Here is a 14552-nt window from a genome sequence, read left to right on the forward strand (position 1 = left end):
GATTTGACGAACTGGTTGAGAAGAGATGTGGCACGGAGGAAAACGTGACTTGCTTCAACATCGTTACGGGGTACAGGTCGGTCGGTGATGTCGTAGTCGGGCTGTCATGTTGACACGCTTCATTTTGCGCTGCGGCTCAGCTGTTACCGCTGTTACCCCTGTCTCTTCACATCCCCACTCGGAGTTTTTCGTCTACAGCTATCGCATACCTGATTGATAATCAGATTTGATTTTGCATATTAAAAACTGAAAATGTGTTTAGTCGCGAACAGTGGAAAGCGAATACGAAAACAAAAACAGTTAGCTTCATTTCAAATCAGGTTAACGAAGGCAGAGAGTGGAGGGAGGTATTATTATTATTATTTTTATACTTTAAACCGGGAATGTTAAGTTTGGCACGAAGTTTTAACATCCAAAAGGAAACTTTGTGTCTGTCCGTGTATATGCTATCTAAAGATATCAAGCTGAAGTTCTGCATACCTCCTTTTCTTCTTAAGCTGCGCATAAGTCGGAACCGCCGATATCGGAGCATTAAAGCATATAGCTGCCATACAAACCGAATACAGTTTTTAATCGAGATGTCTTCACGGACTTTGGCAAGGGTTATTGTCCAAGGCAACGTTATAATCTTCGAACAAATTGTTCAGATCGGTTCACTATATAATATACCTACTGTCTGAGCAGAGTACTTTTCAGTTTTTTTATTAATAGATTGAAAGGAGACCGCGACTATCGCTAAATCCTAAAGCCCTTAGAAAATCTAGATTACTTAAGGGATGCATGAATTTAATGTGACTTTGCTTTGGCTGCATGACTCTTAGATGGGTCAGCCTACTTCTAGCCATAACACCGCAATCCAACAATATATGCGATGGAATATCGGATTTTAGTTGTCTGTTGTTATTTTTTCCTCATGTCTCAGTTGCTCTTTAATTGTGTGAGGGATGAGAGAGTCGCTCGAACACCACCTCTGCTTAGGTTCGGTCTTATCTAGAACTTGGCTTAGATATTTAAGAGCTTTACAGTTCAAGCGACTAGAGGAAGTATCAAAAATTAGATATCAAGTTAGTACTACTTGTAAACTTCGGAAGAAACCTTGACGTCCTGCGCGACGTAATTTTCAGCTCGCGTTAAAAACGAACCTCTATTTGGCGTTACATAGGATCTAAAGGCCTATGTATGGCGTGAAAGCCAGGCAGTGTAACCTATCCTAACCAAACTTTTACTCAACCTAGAGCAACTTTTTACTACCTTAAACGGTCTAAATATACGGTTTAAAGAAATCGCCAATAGTCAGCCCAAAATTCGCCATAAAAGCGTCTGTAACCCCTTCCAGATTCTCAAGCGGGTCATTAACACTCAGTCGATAGCACAGTCATATCCTCCTTTAGTTTAGGTTTGCCGTGTGAAGTCAACTCTTTCGATTGTTCTTTAATCACTGCTGTATAACAGTAGATTCCAATTTCGTCAAGTGTCAAGTAAAGATTGCGAAACCCCTTCGAATTTAGGTTAAACAATACCAAATACCGTTTTGAGGAGTTCTTACGGTTGCGCTGTTTGTCCGGAGTGAATATGCGAGGCAAACATCGCCCCGACAGATTTCACAGGGTCAAAAATTCATGCAGGATATGAACCATAGAATCTTTTTTATTTATATCTCGCACATTTTCACACACATTGTGAAAATACATGGAACAAGTAACACACAAATATATTCATAGATTGCTAAAACTGGATACACATTTTGCAATAAGAACAACGTTTAAAGATAACAGTAAGAAATAATGTAATATATATTTTTAAGTATTACTCTAATTCGAAATAACCACTTTCCAGAAATCTCGGCAACAGCTCCCGTAACTCTTTCAGTAATTTTGGATTTTGTAAACTTTGTTTTTGTGCCACTGGATTTTCAATGATCCCTGCTAGGTCTGCATCTTCTTCGACCAAAGCATGGTTGATTTTTAGAAAGGTCAGGAATAAAAACAGTTCTGTTCAAAAGATAATTAAAATATTTGGTTGTCACTATTTTCGAAATTAAAATTTAAAAACCACAAAAAAAAATAAATAAAATAACAGTAAAAACGAAAAATTTATAACAATTAACTGTTTTTGTTTATGCGAGTAACTTACGCCAATATTTATGCTTTTTCAATTCTTGTCGAATTTCAATATCCGTCGGTATATGTCCTTTGAATTCCGTTTTGCGTAGCGTCTGCTGAAAATTGCTGATATAAAAGTTAAGGAGCTCATCGTAGTGATCACGCCGCATTTCGGGGCTAAACATCATCGTGAACGCATAATGCAGATCAATTGCCGGCGACCCAAATATGCTGATCTGATAATCAAACTGCGCAAATAACAGAGAAGAGAGCACAAACAATTTAGTTTTTTGTGTAAAAATATTGAACCGTCTTGCTCACCAGCATAAGATCAGTTAGTTTGCCATCAACTTTTTGGATCATCATGTTCTTCAAATGAAAGTCACCATGGTTAACCACTAATATGCCATCTCGCTTACCATTGCTGTACGCGTTAAACAACTCGAGCGTTTTTGGCAGTAGTAAATGCTCGACCGACTCTATGTGTGACACAAATTGTTTTAGATCAATGTGTTCACTTAGGACTTCTTTGAGCAATCTAATGCCATGCTTAATAAATGGAAACTTTTCGAGGTCAATAGAATTCATTGAACCCTTGTCCAAGGAAGTGATGACAGCATTTGCCTAAATTGTTACGAATTAGTGTATTAGTCTAAAATAATATTGATTTTTATAATTTGCGCACCTCCTCTTTATTCAATTTATAACTGATCGCATGCAGTTTTGCTAGTTTGAGCATGGCAATTTTCCCTTCATCCAAATCTATGGGCCGAGTTCCAACAGTGGTGTAACCTTGTAATGTTAAATCGTCAAACATCACATATGTCTGCGTGGGGCTGGCGCTGCTGGCGATGAGCCTTTTGCATAGTTTAAATTAAAAAATTATATTATTTTGCTTTTTTGTTCGTTGTGCGTTTGGATACTCACTTTGGTGCCAAAATGGTCTGGTCGCCATATTGCCTTAGCACCTTCTCGATCTTTGGCAACACTTTAGTATACATGAGTGTTTCAGTTTGGAATAAATGCATATCGCCAAGCATTTCTTTCTTAACGCCTTCCACGAAAGGTTTGACTTTTAATATGAACGAGGAGGTCTTCTCTTGCTTTGGCTGCGATTGCAGTGTGTAGTTGACTTTGGCTCGGTACAAAATACTAGCGTAGTTATCGTTTTGCAATGTGCCCGGTTTCAGCTCTAAATTGGTCACCTAAAGAAAGCAATGCCACCAATATTAAATTGTGTTAGGAATTACTGGACACACACCTTCGCGCTTTCAGCTTCGACTTGTTTTAGAATATTTTCGAAAAATGCCACGTTCAACCACTCCGGTGAAGTAAGGTGATCCTCACTGTTTTTCTCGCTAGTTGCCATTTCAATGCAGTTTATGGAATGCAAATTTTGTATACGCGGAGCTACGTTCGTATGCCGGTGCACTTTAGGCGAAGAGAAGTAGTAATGCGCCGTTCGTTTAAATTGCTTTGCATTTTATAGTTGAGTTATATAAATTACTTAGCTGCTATTGCGGTTAACTTATCGCATTCATGATTATAATATTTGCGTCTCATGCACATGACTCTTCATTGAGTACAAATAATATTTATTGGCTTGCATTGCTGCTAGCGGACTACTCTCTCTGTGTTCACGATTAATCAGGCGTGTAGATATGTGTACATCATTAGTGTATATGTATATAATGGGTTGTCAAAAAAGTCTTGCGGTATTTTTATTGAAATTGAAATGAATTTTTGATGACTCATGTTCAGCTCTTGACCGATGCTACGGCTGCTACTATGCTGGTCTCTTTCGACCAATTCAGCGATTTTATCGCAATTTTCGACGACAGACCTTCCGGAGCGTGGCGCATCTTCGACCACCTCTACACCAGAACGAAAACGTTGAAACCATCGTTGTGCGGTGGAAATGGAAACTGTATCGGGTCCATAAACTGCACAAATTTTATTGGCGGCTTGAGATGCATTTTTGCCTTTATCGTAGTAGTACTGTAAAATATGCCTTTTTTCTCTTTATTTTGCTCTATATTTGCGACGCTATAACTCAAGAACGACTTAAAAGAAACGACAATCAATCAAACACGTGTTAGCGCGTGAAATGAGCTTTCCAAAAAGGTATAGCATGACCCGATGCGACGAATAAAACTAGAACTACGCGCTTTCAGCGCCAACTAGCGAAAATACCGCAAGACTTTTTTGACAATCATTATGTCAAGAAGTGAGAGAGCATGCTGAGGCTAACTTTCAACATTGATTGTCTAATCAAATAAAATATAAATAGCGTTTATACAAGTATTTATTCATGTATTTATTCAGTTCTTGAATACGCAAGTACTTCCAAACACCATATAAAACAAATAAAAACAATTAAAATTAGAAGGCACCTACACTATTTCTAAGACTTCAGAATTTCTTTGTTAATAGTGTACGTTTGTAACAATAAAAAATTCGCATAAAATAATTAATTTTTTATATTTACCCGAGGAGACTCATGTAATGCCTTAAAAAGCTCAGTGTGTAGTAATGCCAAACAACGTAATATACTAAAATTTTCACATACATTTTGAGGTTATAGTATGCAAAAGTTGTATGTATGTATATACAAAAGTTATAGATCTTTTTATTAACTACAACTTCGTCATATAACTTTTTCCAATAGGACACGTAGTTTTGCCGGAACATGAGTTAAACCGTTTTTAAGGAGTTATATACAGTTAGAATTTTCAAAAAATCGATTTCTTAATTTTATCTAGTTAATGTACATATATTGAATATTACTTACACACAGAAAATTTCATATTGTTCCGGTTAATCTTTACGAAGTTACACGCAAATTTGAAAAGACGTTTCAGAGCTTTTCCTAAAATGGTGTTTTCATAGGCGGTGACCAACATTACTCGAAAACGGCTGTACCGATTAGTCTCAAATTTTAACACGAGCTACTTAAATATATTTGTTAGTGATTAATACAAGATTTTTTCTTACCTTTAAATATTTTTTATAAACAATCTAAGGCCGAAATTTTGGTCAAAAATCGATTTTTCTTTTGAGAAACCGCCATTTTGTCAGAAAAGTTTATTGTGCTTATTTTTTCAATTTGCTTTACTAGATTTAACATCACTAGATAGATTTAACATTACTTTAACGAAATCTGTTTGGTTTTTTAATTTCAGAGCATCCAGTTCAGGGATATGGCAGTCACTGCAAAACCTCTTTTTTAAGGGGAGCTCTCGGTGATCAGCTACACACCAAATAAATATTTTTACTAATACTAAGTTTTAAAATTCAGTTTAAAGATACCGTATTATGTATTTGTACAAATTTGGATGAATAAATTAAAAAAAAAAATCGCCATTTTTCGGCCTTCTAACCTAGCCCTTAAAAATTCAAGCATTACACTCGCCTTCCTCTACACGACCCGCGCTGCTTTAATTTTGGATACATTAACTTTCGTTTCTAATGAGTTTCAACCTTTGAATTGCTTTCACTTTTTATAATGCTCAAGGGCTTCTGCTCTTGTCTAATTATAATATTTCACCGAAAGTAAAACACTAAAATCACAATTACTGTCAACCAAACTGAAATAACCTTAAGCGCTGTGCGGTTCGATCAAAGCTAACACATGGTGAATTGAAGACAAGACAGTAGCTGTCTGTCTCAATTTTCTAATTAAATATATTAGACCACCACTGTCGGCAGTGGTCGACCCCATAGAAGCTGCACTGTTTGTCAGTCTCGATAAGGCAGATTAATATAATTAGAATTAGACGGACAGAACTCAGGTGAAAGTGGCAAGGTGAAAAGTGTATCTCAAATTGAATGTCAAATCAAAGTTTAATTTTAATTGCAAACATAAATGATGATTGAGAATAACGATTGGCTTTGGCTTAACTAATATTCGCTGCTACAAGGGACACATTTGAATTGCTGTGCTACAAAAAGTCTTAATTGGCTTAGCAGTGACTTGATTGCTGCTAAATTTAACTGTCATTGAAATTTCCATTTCTGCTGAACCGCGATTGGTGGGCATAGTACTCCGATCTTATAGATGAAAGATTAAAATATTCCATATTTACGGAAATGTTTTCGTTTAATTAAAAGTAAATATTACAAACGGAGCCAGTAAAAATTTCATGTTGTCAATATGAATTAAGTTTTTTGAAGAAACATTTGTTGGACAAAAAAAGTTTTTTTTTTTTTGAGAATGTGAGAATATGGCCACTAGCCCAGTAAATATGCAAGCCGAACGCTATATAGTCAGAGTTTGGGTGCGGAAATTGCAATTGCATCGAACACATGCAGTGTAAATACACTAAAAAATATTGTAGAATAATAAAAACAAGTTAAAAGAATTTACGGTAAAACTTTACCCAACAACACACCCACACACATAGTCGGCCATATAGTACGTGTGCATATACACTGTAAGTCCTTATTTTGATTTTGATTTTGATTGGGCCCGTGTACAAATTTGCATTTCACTTTATTTTCATTGTTGTCTGTCCATACCTATGCATGTACAGTTACCGCTACATATGTACAGTGGCGTGTCTGTGCACATTTAGTTTTTATTCAATCTGTTCGTAGTTAGGGTTTAGGCACGACTACACCCTCTTTCAGTTCCTTTTATTACCTATATCTGCTGCATTTTTTACAAATATTTTTTATTTTTTGTTTTTTCATTTTCTTTCAACCGTTCAATATCGGCAATTCAACTTGTTTAAAATACAATCGAACGGAACACGGATGCGGATGCTGATTGCCATATAAGTAAACCCAACATATTACTGTTGTTGTTGTGCGCGGCGGGTGGCCATTTAATTGCTTCCCCAGGAAGAGCGAACTAACAGCGTTGTTTTAGCATTTTAGGTGGAATTTTTACTTTTCAATTCCGTTTTTATTATTCATATGTGTGTGTATATACATATATACATATATGTTGCATGGTATGCTGCATGTGTTTGTGTGTTTTTATTGCATACAGTTTTATTTAAAATACCGTTATTTGCCAAGTGCAGGTAACACGAAAGTTACCGTTACCATACGAACCGCGAAGAGTGTAGGGCATGTGGAGACAGCGGCACTGCTAAACCGTTATAACCGACGAGGAAAAAGCATATTTTTATTGCCGTGCATTGAAGTGGAAATGTAAAGCGTGGGTATGCAAACTTGGTAATTGTTGAAAAATAAAGTTAACAAGAAACAAGTAAAGGAAGGGCTAAGTTTGGGTGTAACCGAACAATATATGTATGTATATTTTCATGTAACGGGTTTTTAATAAGAGCGCTACAAAAGTTATAAAATAAAATAAAACGGTTTGGAAATTTCATCAATTGTCGCTGGCTTGTTGGCATAGACGCTAGATTTGACGTAACCCCACAGGAAGTAGTCTAACGGCGTCAAATCGCACGAACGAGGCGGCCAATTGACTGCGCCATTTCGTGAGATAACACGTTCAACAAATCGATTGTGACATTCGCTGTGCGGCATATTGTTCAAGTCCATATCATCCAATTCGGGCCAAAAATACTCGGTTATCATTGAGCGGTAGCGATTCACATTCACAGTAAAGGCGTTATAAACCACACCAAATCGTAATTTTTTCGAGACGCAATGGTGACTCATGGAGAGCGTGTGGATTACTGCCTGACCAATAACGCATATTTTGCTTATAGACGAAGCCATTCAGCCAGAAATGAGCCTCATTACTGAAGATGATTTTTCGATAAAAATCCGGATCCTTTTCAAGTTGTTGCTCAGCACAATTCCCGAACATATGACGATTTTGGCGGTCAAGCGGATGTAGACCAAGATCTTTTCGCAAAATTCGTCACAACGTCATCACAGCGATGCCCAACGCTAGAGAACGACATGTGATAAACTGATTTGTGTCTTCCTCAATTGATGCGCCAGCGTTAGCAATATTCTCGACACTACGGGCACTTCTTCATCTCACTGGCACGGGAACATTTTGTAATGTGCATGTGGATTCAAATTTTTCGAGTAGACGTTCATTTCTTGATCTGACAGTATGGTTATGACGACCATAAGGACGTAGCGCTCCTAAAGTTGAGACCACTGACTCCGAATTTCGGTAGTAAATTTTAATAACTTCGATTCGCTGTTGGATCGCATGTCTTTCCGTGATAAAATGGCGAACCTTACTGAAGAGAAATGTCAAAAGAACGTGAAAGAATATGACGTTGTTTGCTGTCTCTATTGGTCTAATTTAGTAGCGTCCCTATTGAAAAACCCGTTAGTATTCTTTGCTGACAGTTTGGCCGGTCGGAAGGAGTTCGGAGTGCATCACACCTCTAAGAAAACTGTTAATATAGACCATTGATTTTTGGTCTACTTCGTTTCTTCAGCTTCGCCTCACCTGTGGCGCGATATTCGGCCGATTCATCGTCTGTTGTGTGTCTGATAATAACCATAGCTCCAAGACTCGTTGTCAATAGTAATACGTTCCATGATATCCTGATAGTCGAAAAGCATTGTTTCTCAGACGTTAACGCGAAGCTAATTATCGGAAAATTTTAGTAATTTTGGAACCAATCGTGCTTTCACTTTTCTTAGGCCCAAAAGATCGTTCAAAATGGTTCACTGTTCCTTTCGATATTCCAACGATTCCTGTAAGATCTCTGACTGTTAATCGTCGGTTTTCAAGCATCAATTTCTTTATTTTATTGACGTGTTGATCATCAGTTGATGCTGATGGCTTTCCTGGACGTGGTTCGTGGTCAATGCTTTCTCGACCCTCTTTGAATAACTTGTACCAATCAAAAACATTTGCTCGCCGCAAACAATATTACCGATAGCTTTTTTCAATATTTTGAACATTTCGTCACCAGAAATTTGATTCGCACACAAAATTTAATGGAACTTCTTATTTGTTCAATAATTTAACCCATCGCAAAAGTCGCCGAATGCACTTTATGTAATTCAGAAAGACAAGCATATATTAAACATTAATGATTATTTTGTTGTGACATTTGGTCCAGATGCCACTAATAGTCATACAAACCGGGAAAAAATATTTCGACGAATGGGTTTTCGTGCGAAGTTTGATTTAAAAAGTCTTACTATTTTTGGCCCACAGTCGTATTTTCGACTGAAAGTTTGGAACTGTTATATTACCACCAAAATTTCGGAAAAACAGCGACGAAACTAAAATAAATAGGTTGAGTTCAGAGGGCAAAACGATTGTACGCCGTCGACAAGGTAAAGCCGTTTATCCCAGGTATACCATGAATCACTATGGTGGCAGTATCAAGGCCTGGAGGCGTCTTCATGGCATGGCGTCTGATCAATTGCTCACCTCCATCAGTATTAGGATATCTACGAACTCATGAACTGGACATTTATGCAGGCCAATGATCCGTGGCACTATTAAGTATCTCAGTTGTTAAGTGGGACAGTTCCGTCTGTTGTTTATTGGTTATATAATATTTATTGTTTTTGTGTTTTAGCAATATGCAAATATGTAATTTTTGAAATAAAATCCGATGCCTCTGAAGACCAAGTTTGCTACTTATGTGTTCATGGCTGTATAAACAGAAGTACGAAGTCATTTAATGAAATAACTATATGACATATTTAAATGGAGTACATATTAACAATATTTGCATATTTCTTGTACATGTGTGTATGCATTGCCCTTTTTATAAATAATATTAATATAAATAATTAATATAAATTCTTAATTGCGAAACAAATGAACCATATACAAACTTAGCAAAAAAATATCGCGTGACTGTGATTCGCATATACTTGCCATGTAACCCTGCAAAAATTGTGTGGATTCTGTTAAAAAAGAATACTCCCGGAATACTCCCAATGGAATGCAATTAGGTATTAATTAGACATAAACGAATATCTTCAGAGTATAATTGGAAAAAATGTCGAATCTTCGTCTGCATTTCTCTTCAAATGTATGTATTAGTCTCTTTAAACAGACTTTCGTGTACTGAAGGGCACAATTAGTCTCCGCATAATCTCTACTCTTGGCTCTTACAGATGAGAGCAATTCGTTTCATATAAAAACGATCAAAAATTAAATTTGCGGCGTGTTACTTTGCGACTAAACGCAAACACATTTCGAACTTGTCGCACTTTTTGCAGGGTTGGTAAAATGTACACATACACAAACATTTTAACGGATTTTAAAACGGCTTGGTGACTATAAAAGCGATGCATTCCGACTATGTGGGGTATTCCAAAGTTTCAGAGTAATCATGGTTAATACGGGTAGTGAGTCTCATGGCGCAGATGCCTTAAGCGTACCAGAGTGGATAAATGGCGAATTCTTCAAGCGCATTCTTGATAAAGACGAAAGTGAAAGTGTTAAGGTGATACAATAAATGCTAATGAGCCAAGCCAATTTATTAATTTTCAATCAAATAAAAATAATCAATTATTACAGATAAATAAATTGCTGTTGTCATCCGGCACTACCAAAACTGATAACTACGCGAGTATATTGTATCGTGCTAAGATAAAGTATGTCTTGTGTTCCCAGCCTAAACAAGAGAAAGTTCGTTCATTTGTAATGAAAACCGAGCACTTCGAAGAAGGAATGCAGAAGAATAAATTGAGTGAAATGACACTTTTTGAAACCGAAGTGCGAATGTATACGAGTGTGTTGCCGATGATTGAAGCGAAGCTGCGAGAGTTTGGCGATCAGACGGTACTGGCACCGAAGTGAGTTGCATGAACCATAATGTGCATTTGTCATATAATCTAGACAAATATTATCCATTAGAAGTATGAAAATAGGAAAAAGATAATTAATAAACTGAAAATATATTATTTAATGTTTTTAGGATATTCCACAGCAGCTCGGAGATGCCGCGTAACATAGTGTTCGAAGATCTGGTGGCAGAAGGTTATTCTCTCATCAATAACCGTCCCGGTAGTTTGGAGGAAATCAAGTTAGCTCTAAAGAAATTAGCTAAAATACATGCAATCAGCTATCAAATGACACAGATGGTAGGTATCTACATATTAGAGGGGATATGAGCAAGTCGAAATATTGTCGTTGATAAGAAATCAATTCATCAGATCAGAAATTCAATTTCACGTTTCATCACAGGGAAACAAAGAGTTGACTACATTCCAAAAGACCTACGTTAATACGGTTAATGTAGATGATTTTATTATCCTAAGAGATGGTGTCAAACTAATGAAAAAAGTGATAAGTGATCAGCCGGATCTTCAAAAGTATATATCACATTTCGAGGCGGCAGAAAAATTTTTATTTCCCAAGGTTTTGGACTTACTAAACGCGCCTAAAAACGGTAAACATAGTGCAGTTCAAGTACTGAATCACGGTGATTTTCATATGAAGAATTTAATGGTGAAATATGTCGACAATGAACTGAAAGAATTAATGCTGGTGAGTCATTCATACAGTAAAATTATGTATATATTTTTATATATAACTTTAATTTTTTACTAATTGTACTCTATCTTGAATTAAGAGTGGTCCATACAGCATAATTGTTATATGTTCTTAAGACGGTGAGGTCTGTCGTAAGATTATAATTGAATATTTGGGAGATACTGTTGGCACTACTCTGTACATACATATATCTTGAAATCCATTCTTATGATCTATATTTATGGTTTGGTCTTACAGCTCGATTATCAAACCTGCCTTTTTGGATCTCCTGCTATAGATTTACATTATGCTTTTGCCATGATGTACAGCCCTAGTATGCGATTAGAGAAAATGGACGAACTGCTTTATTATTACACAAAGAGTTTTCAAGACACTCTACATAGTGTGCAGTACCAAGGGCATATTCCAACTATTAAAGAGATAAGGCAGGAGGTGTGCGATTACCGACATTGGGGTAAATAAAGCTTGCTTTTACCGATGTGCTGTATTATTATTTTATGATATTTTCCATTTAGGTCTATACTTAATTTGCACTTTGCTTTGCTTTAACTATGCCTTCGTGGATGGTTTTGACATGAGCGAAATGGTCGAGTCTGAGGCGGCAAGGGTTGCATTATTCGCGAATACGAAGATTCTGGATGAGTTGCGTTTACTGCTTCCGCGCCTCTTATATTTAGGCTATTTCGAGGAATAATACACTGAAGCATATAATAAGGGATATGATTTTTGTCATAGTAAAAAATCAACTTTGATGAATAATAAATATGATTCTAAAGTTTTGGCGAGCTGTTGAGGAATACAACACTTTAACTCCAACGAATTGCTCTGAGTGCTTTGAAGATTCTGACATTCATTTAGCTGGTCGTAAGTCGTATATTGGCCAGTAAGAAGGATCATGTCCCAGGCTTGTGGTTGACGATGAGAAAAATATAAAGTATATTGGTGCATGGCATTTAGTAGTCCAGTACGACAGCAGGGTTGTTATTGTAGAGATTATATAAACCCTGTTTGTGGAGAGTAATATGTTAGCTGTCATCGAAATCACTTAATGGTAGGCCGAGGAAACGAGCTGTTTCGACGGGTACGGACCACAGTGAGAAAGGTGTTAAGTGAGTTGGATTCATTGGGAATGCAAAATGTGATTAGTGTTATGTAAGTCACTCTAGGGTCACTCTTGATTCATGACAATTGGAGCTCTTCTTCTGCAAAGGGTGGTGTTGGCCTCCAAGTATGCCATTCACTGGGAAGGAGTTAATGAAGTTAATAGCTCTACTGTGAATGGCGGTCAGTGCTTGTCAGAAATTGGTCCGAAATGCGGTCAGTGTATTGTTCGATTTCTTTAACGTGTTAAAGGAATATTCTCCTGATGTTCCTGGGAGGTGGCTCCGCCTCTAAGAAGGGTGGTTTCCGCGGAAGCATCCTATAAGAAACTGCTTCGAGCGAAGAGTGTTAAGCTTCTTTACAGGAAGCATGCGGGTCTCACTGTGTAAATGTTCGATGGGGGACACCCTATTATAGTCAGAAGTGTGGTGTTTTGACCGGTCTGTAGCATCTCCATCATATCGGGGCGACGTAGTTGAAAACCAGCCGGTCGATTGCTTAGTATGTTGCCAACAACGTCTCTAGGCTTTGGCAGGAGAGAGTTTTAGGATTCTTGCAACGAAGAAGCGAGAAAGCGAAATACGTGTTCACTTTTTTTTCATCCATCAATTTTACTGCCCGACGTCGTTGTCATACAATCATCAATGTATGAGGTTATAGAAACTCCTCTGGTGGTTGTGGTTGTTTCTAAATATAGGGATTAAATAGTAGACACCACCAACAGACTCGAAATAGTAATGACGATTGGTCGACCACGAGCTATAAAGGCGTTTAAGATGATAATTGCTATGGGTTCATCTACGCTTAGATGGTGTGTGAAGGTCTCGAGTAGCAATACCTCAAGAGGTTGGCTGGCTTCCCTCTTTTGGTAGTGGGAGCTTATTCCCATCGATCCTAGGTGTTTTAGAATCAGCTTATTTATTCCGGCTGATGCCTTTGATTTGGTTATGGCACTCCGAAACTCTTCATAGGTGGTGTGCACTCTTTTGGCATTATGCGCAACCATCGGATAACACATCTTTTCACCTTGTATACCGAAGTGTGTAGTATAAATTGACGGTTAAAGTAGCTCGCGTACTTCTTCGGGTCCGAGAATGCACCACCGTTGAATTTGACTTCGACTCAGTTATCATCGTGCCTTCTCGGGCTGGACAAGGACTTGATAGTATTTCAAACCTTGCCCACTTTGTCGGAGGGAATGCATGGCTTCAGGTGCTCCACCGATTTCGTGCGCTCATGCTGGTCTACCAGTTGTCGAATCTACAAATTGCGATCCTTTTGGCAAAAGTGTCTCGCTGATTTCCTAAGACTGCTTCTACTGGGAATTTTTTTCATATTTCACGAATTATTCCAACTGGAATAAAGCGAGTAGTAGTAGCTGCGATCACCTTGCAAAATTGACGTTCGCCAACGACGTAGAACTGGGTAGTGGTGTGAAGGAGCTCTCAGGGAATTCTCTAAGGCCGACCCAATTAGCTTGGTTAAAGCTAACGTAAGAAACACACACCGAAATAAGATAGGAGAGTTTTGAGATCGATATTATTATGGGCAGATGGTCTGATGTGAGAGTTAGACTAGGTCGCCAGCTGTTTATTAGATCGTCACCAGCGATTATTATACAGGTACCCATAATTCTGGTATGGGTTTGGTTGTTTGTTGTACAAATGTCTATCTGTTTCGCCAGCTCCAGCCACCTACGGTCGTGAGGAATGCCGAAGATCGTGGTGCGCGTTAAAGTCGCCAAATACCAATTTTATTTCACCACTAAGCAGCGCAACTACTATGTTCGGGCGGTATTATGTTTGGCAATATGTAATGGGGGGATTTATGTATTAAATACTTAGAGCTCGACATCACCTGATCGGATAGCTTTGCCCTGATACTCTTGATTAGAAGATTAGTCGTTACTGCACTGTGTGGTCTAAAATTAAGGCAAGGCC

General features: G+C 37.7%; 2 protein-coding genes across 3 annotated transcripts; one reads left to right on the plus strand and one right to left on the minus strand.

Annotated features, from left to right (window-relative positions):
* Positions 1 to 1769: 1769 nt before the first annotated feature.
* On the minus strand, positions 1770 to 3573 carry LOC126767833 (uncharacterized). Its single transcript, XM_050485502.1, has 6 exons — positions 3364 to 3573; positions 3030 to 3307; positions 2788 to 2959; positions 2424 to 2726; positions 2134 to 2350; positions 1770 to 1991 (listed from the first exon to the last, which is right to left on the minus strand). The coding sequence occupies exons 1-6, from the start codon at positions 3469 to 3471 to the stop codon at positions 1807 to 1809; spliced, it is 1263 nt and encodes a 420-aa protein (XP_050341459.1). The 5' UTR covers positions 3472 to 3573; the 3' UTR covers positions 1770 to 1806.
* A 6760-nt stretch (positions 3574 to 10333) lies between these two features.
* Positions 10334 to 12327, plus strand: LOC126767837 (uncharacterized). Of its 2 annotated transcripts, none has more exons than XM_050485508.1 (6): positions 10334 to 10459; positions 10534 to 10811; positions 10934 to 11099; positions 11203 to 11505; positions 11749 to 11965; positions 12027 to 12327. In XM_050485508.1, the coding sequence occupies exons 1-6, from the start codon at positions 10346 to 10348 to the stop codon at positions 12203 to 12205; spliced, it is 1257 nt and encodes a 418-aa protein (XP_050341465.1). In that variant the 5' UTR covers positions 10334 to 10345; the 3' UTR covers positions 12206 to 12327. The 2 variants fall into 2 exon arrangements, with proteins under 2 accessions (XP_050341465.1, XP_050341466.1); XM_050485509.1 differs by having other exon boundaries at positions 10339 to 10390.
* Positions 12328 to 14552: the final 2225 nt, after the last annotated feature.

This window comes from Bactrocera neohumeralis, chromosome 2 (genome assembly GCF_024586455.1).
Source record: "Bactrocera neohumeralis isolate Rockhampton chromosome 2, APGP_CSIRO_Bneo_wtdbg2-racon-allhic-juicebox.fasta_v2, whole genome shotgun sequence".
Classification (NCBI taxonomy): domain Eukaryota; kingdom Metazoa; phylum Arthropoda; class Insecta; order Diptera; family Tephritidae; genus Bactrocera; species Bactrocera neohumeralis.

Excerpts from the sequence above, each read along its gene's own strand:
- LOC126767833 (XM_050485502.1), bottom strand. The coding sequence starts at position 3,471 with ATGGCAACTAGCGAGAAAAACAGTGAGGATCACCTTACTTCACCGGAG. Across the intron at positions 2,351-2,423 it reads AACTAACTGATCTTATGCTG|TTTGATTATCAGATCAGCAT; the intron begins GTGAGCAAGACG and ends TTATTTGCGCAG. Across the intron at positions 1,992-2,133 it reads GAAAAAGCATAAATATTGGC|AACTGTTTTTATTCCTGACC; the intron begins GTAAGTTACTCG and ends TCTTTTGAACAG.
- LOC126767837 (XM_050485508.1), top strand. The coding sequence starts at position 10,346 with ATGGTTAATACGGGTAGTGAGTCTCATGGCGCAGATGCCTTAAGCGTA. Across the intron at positions 10,460-10,533 it reads ACGAAAGTGAAAGTGTTAAG|ATAAATAAATTGCTGTTGTC; the intron begins GTGATACAATAA and ends CAATTATTACAG. Across the intron at positions 11,966-12,026 it reads GTGCGATTACCGACATTGGG|GTCTATACTTAATTTGCACT; the intron begins GTAAATAAAGCT and ends TTTTCCATTTAG.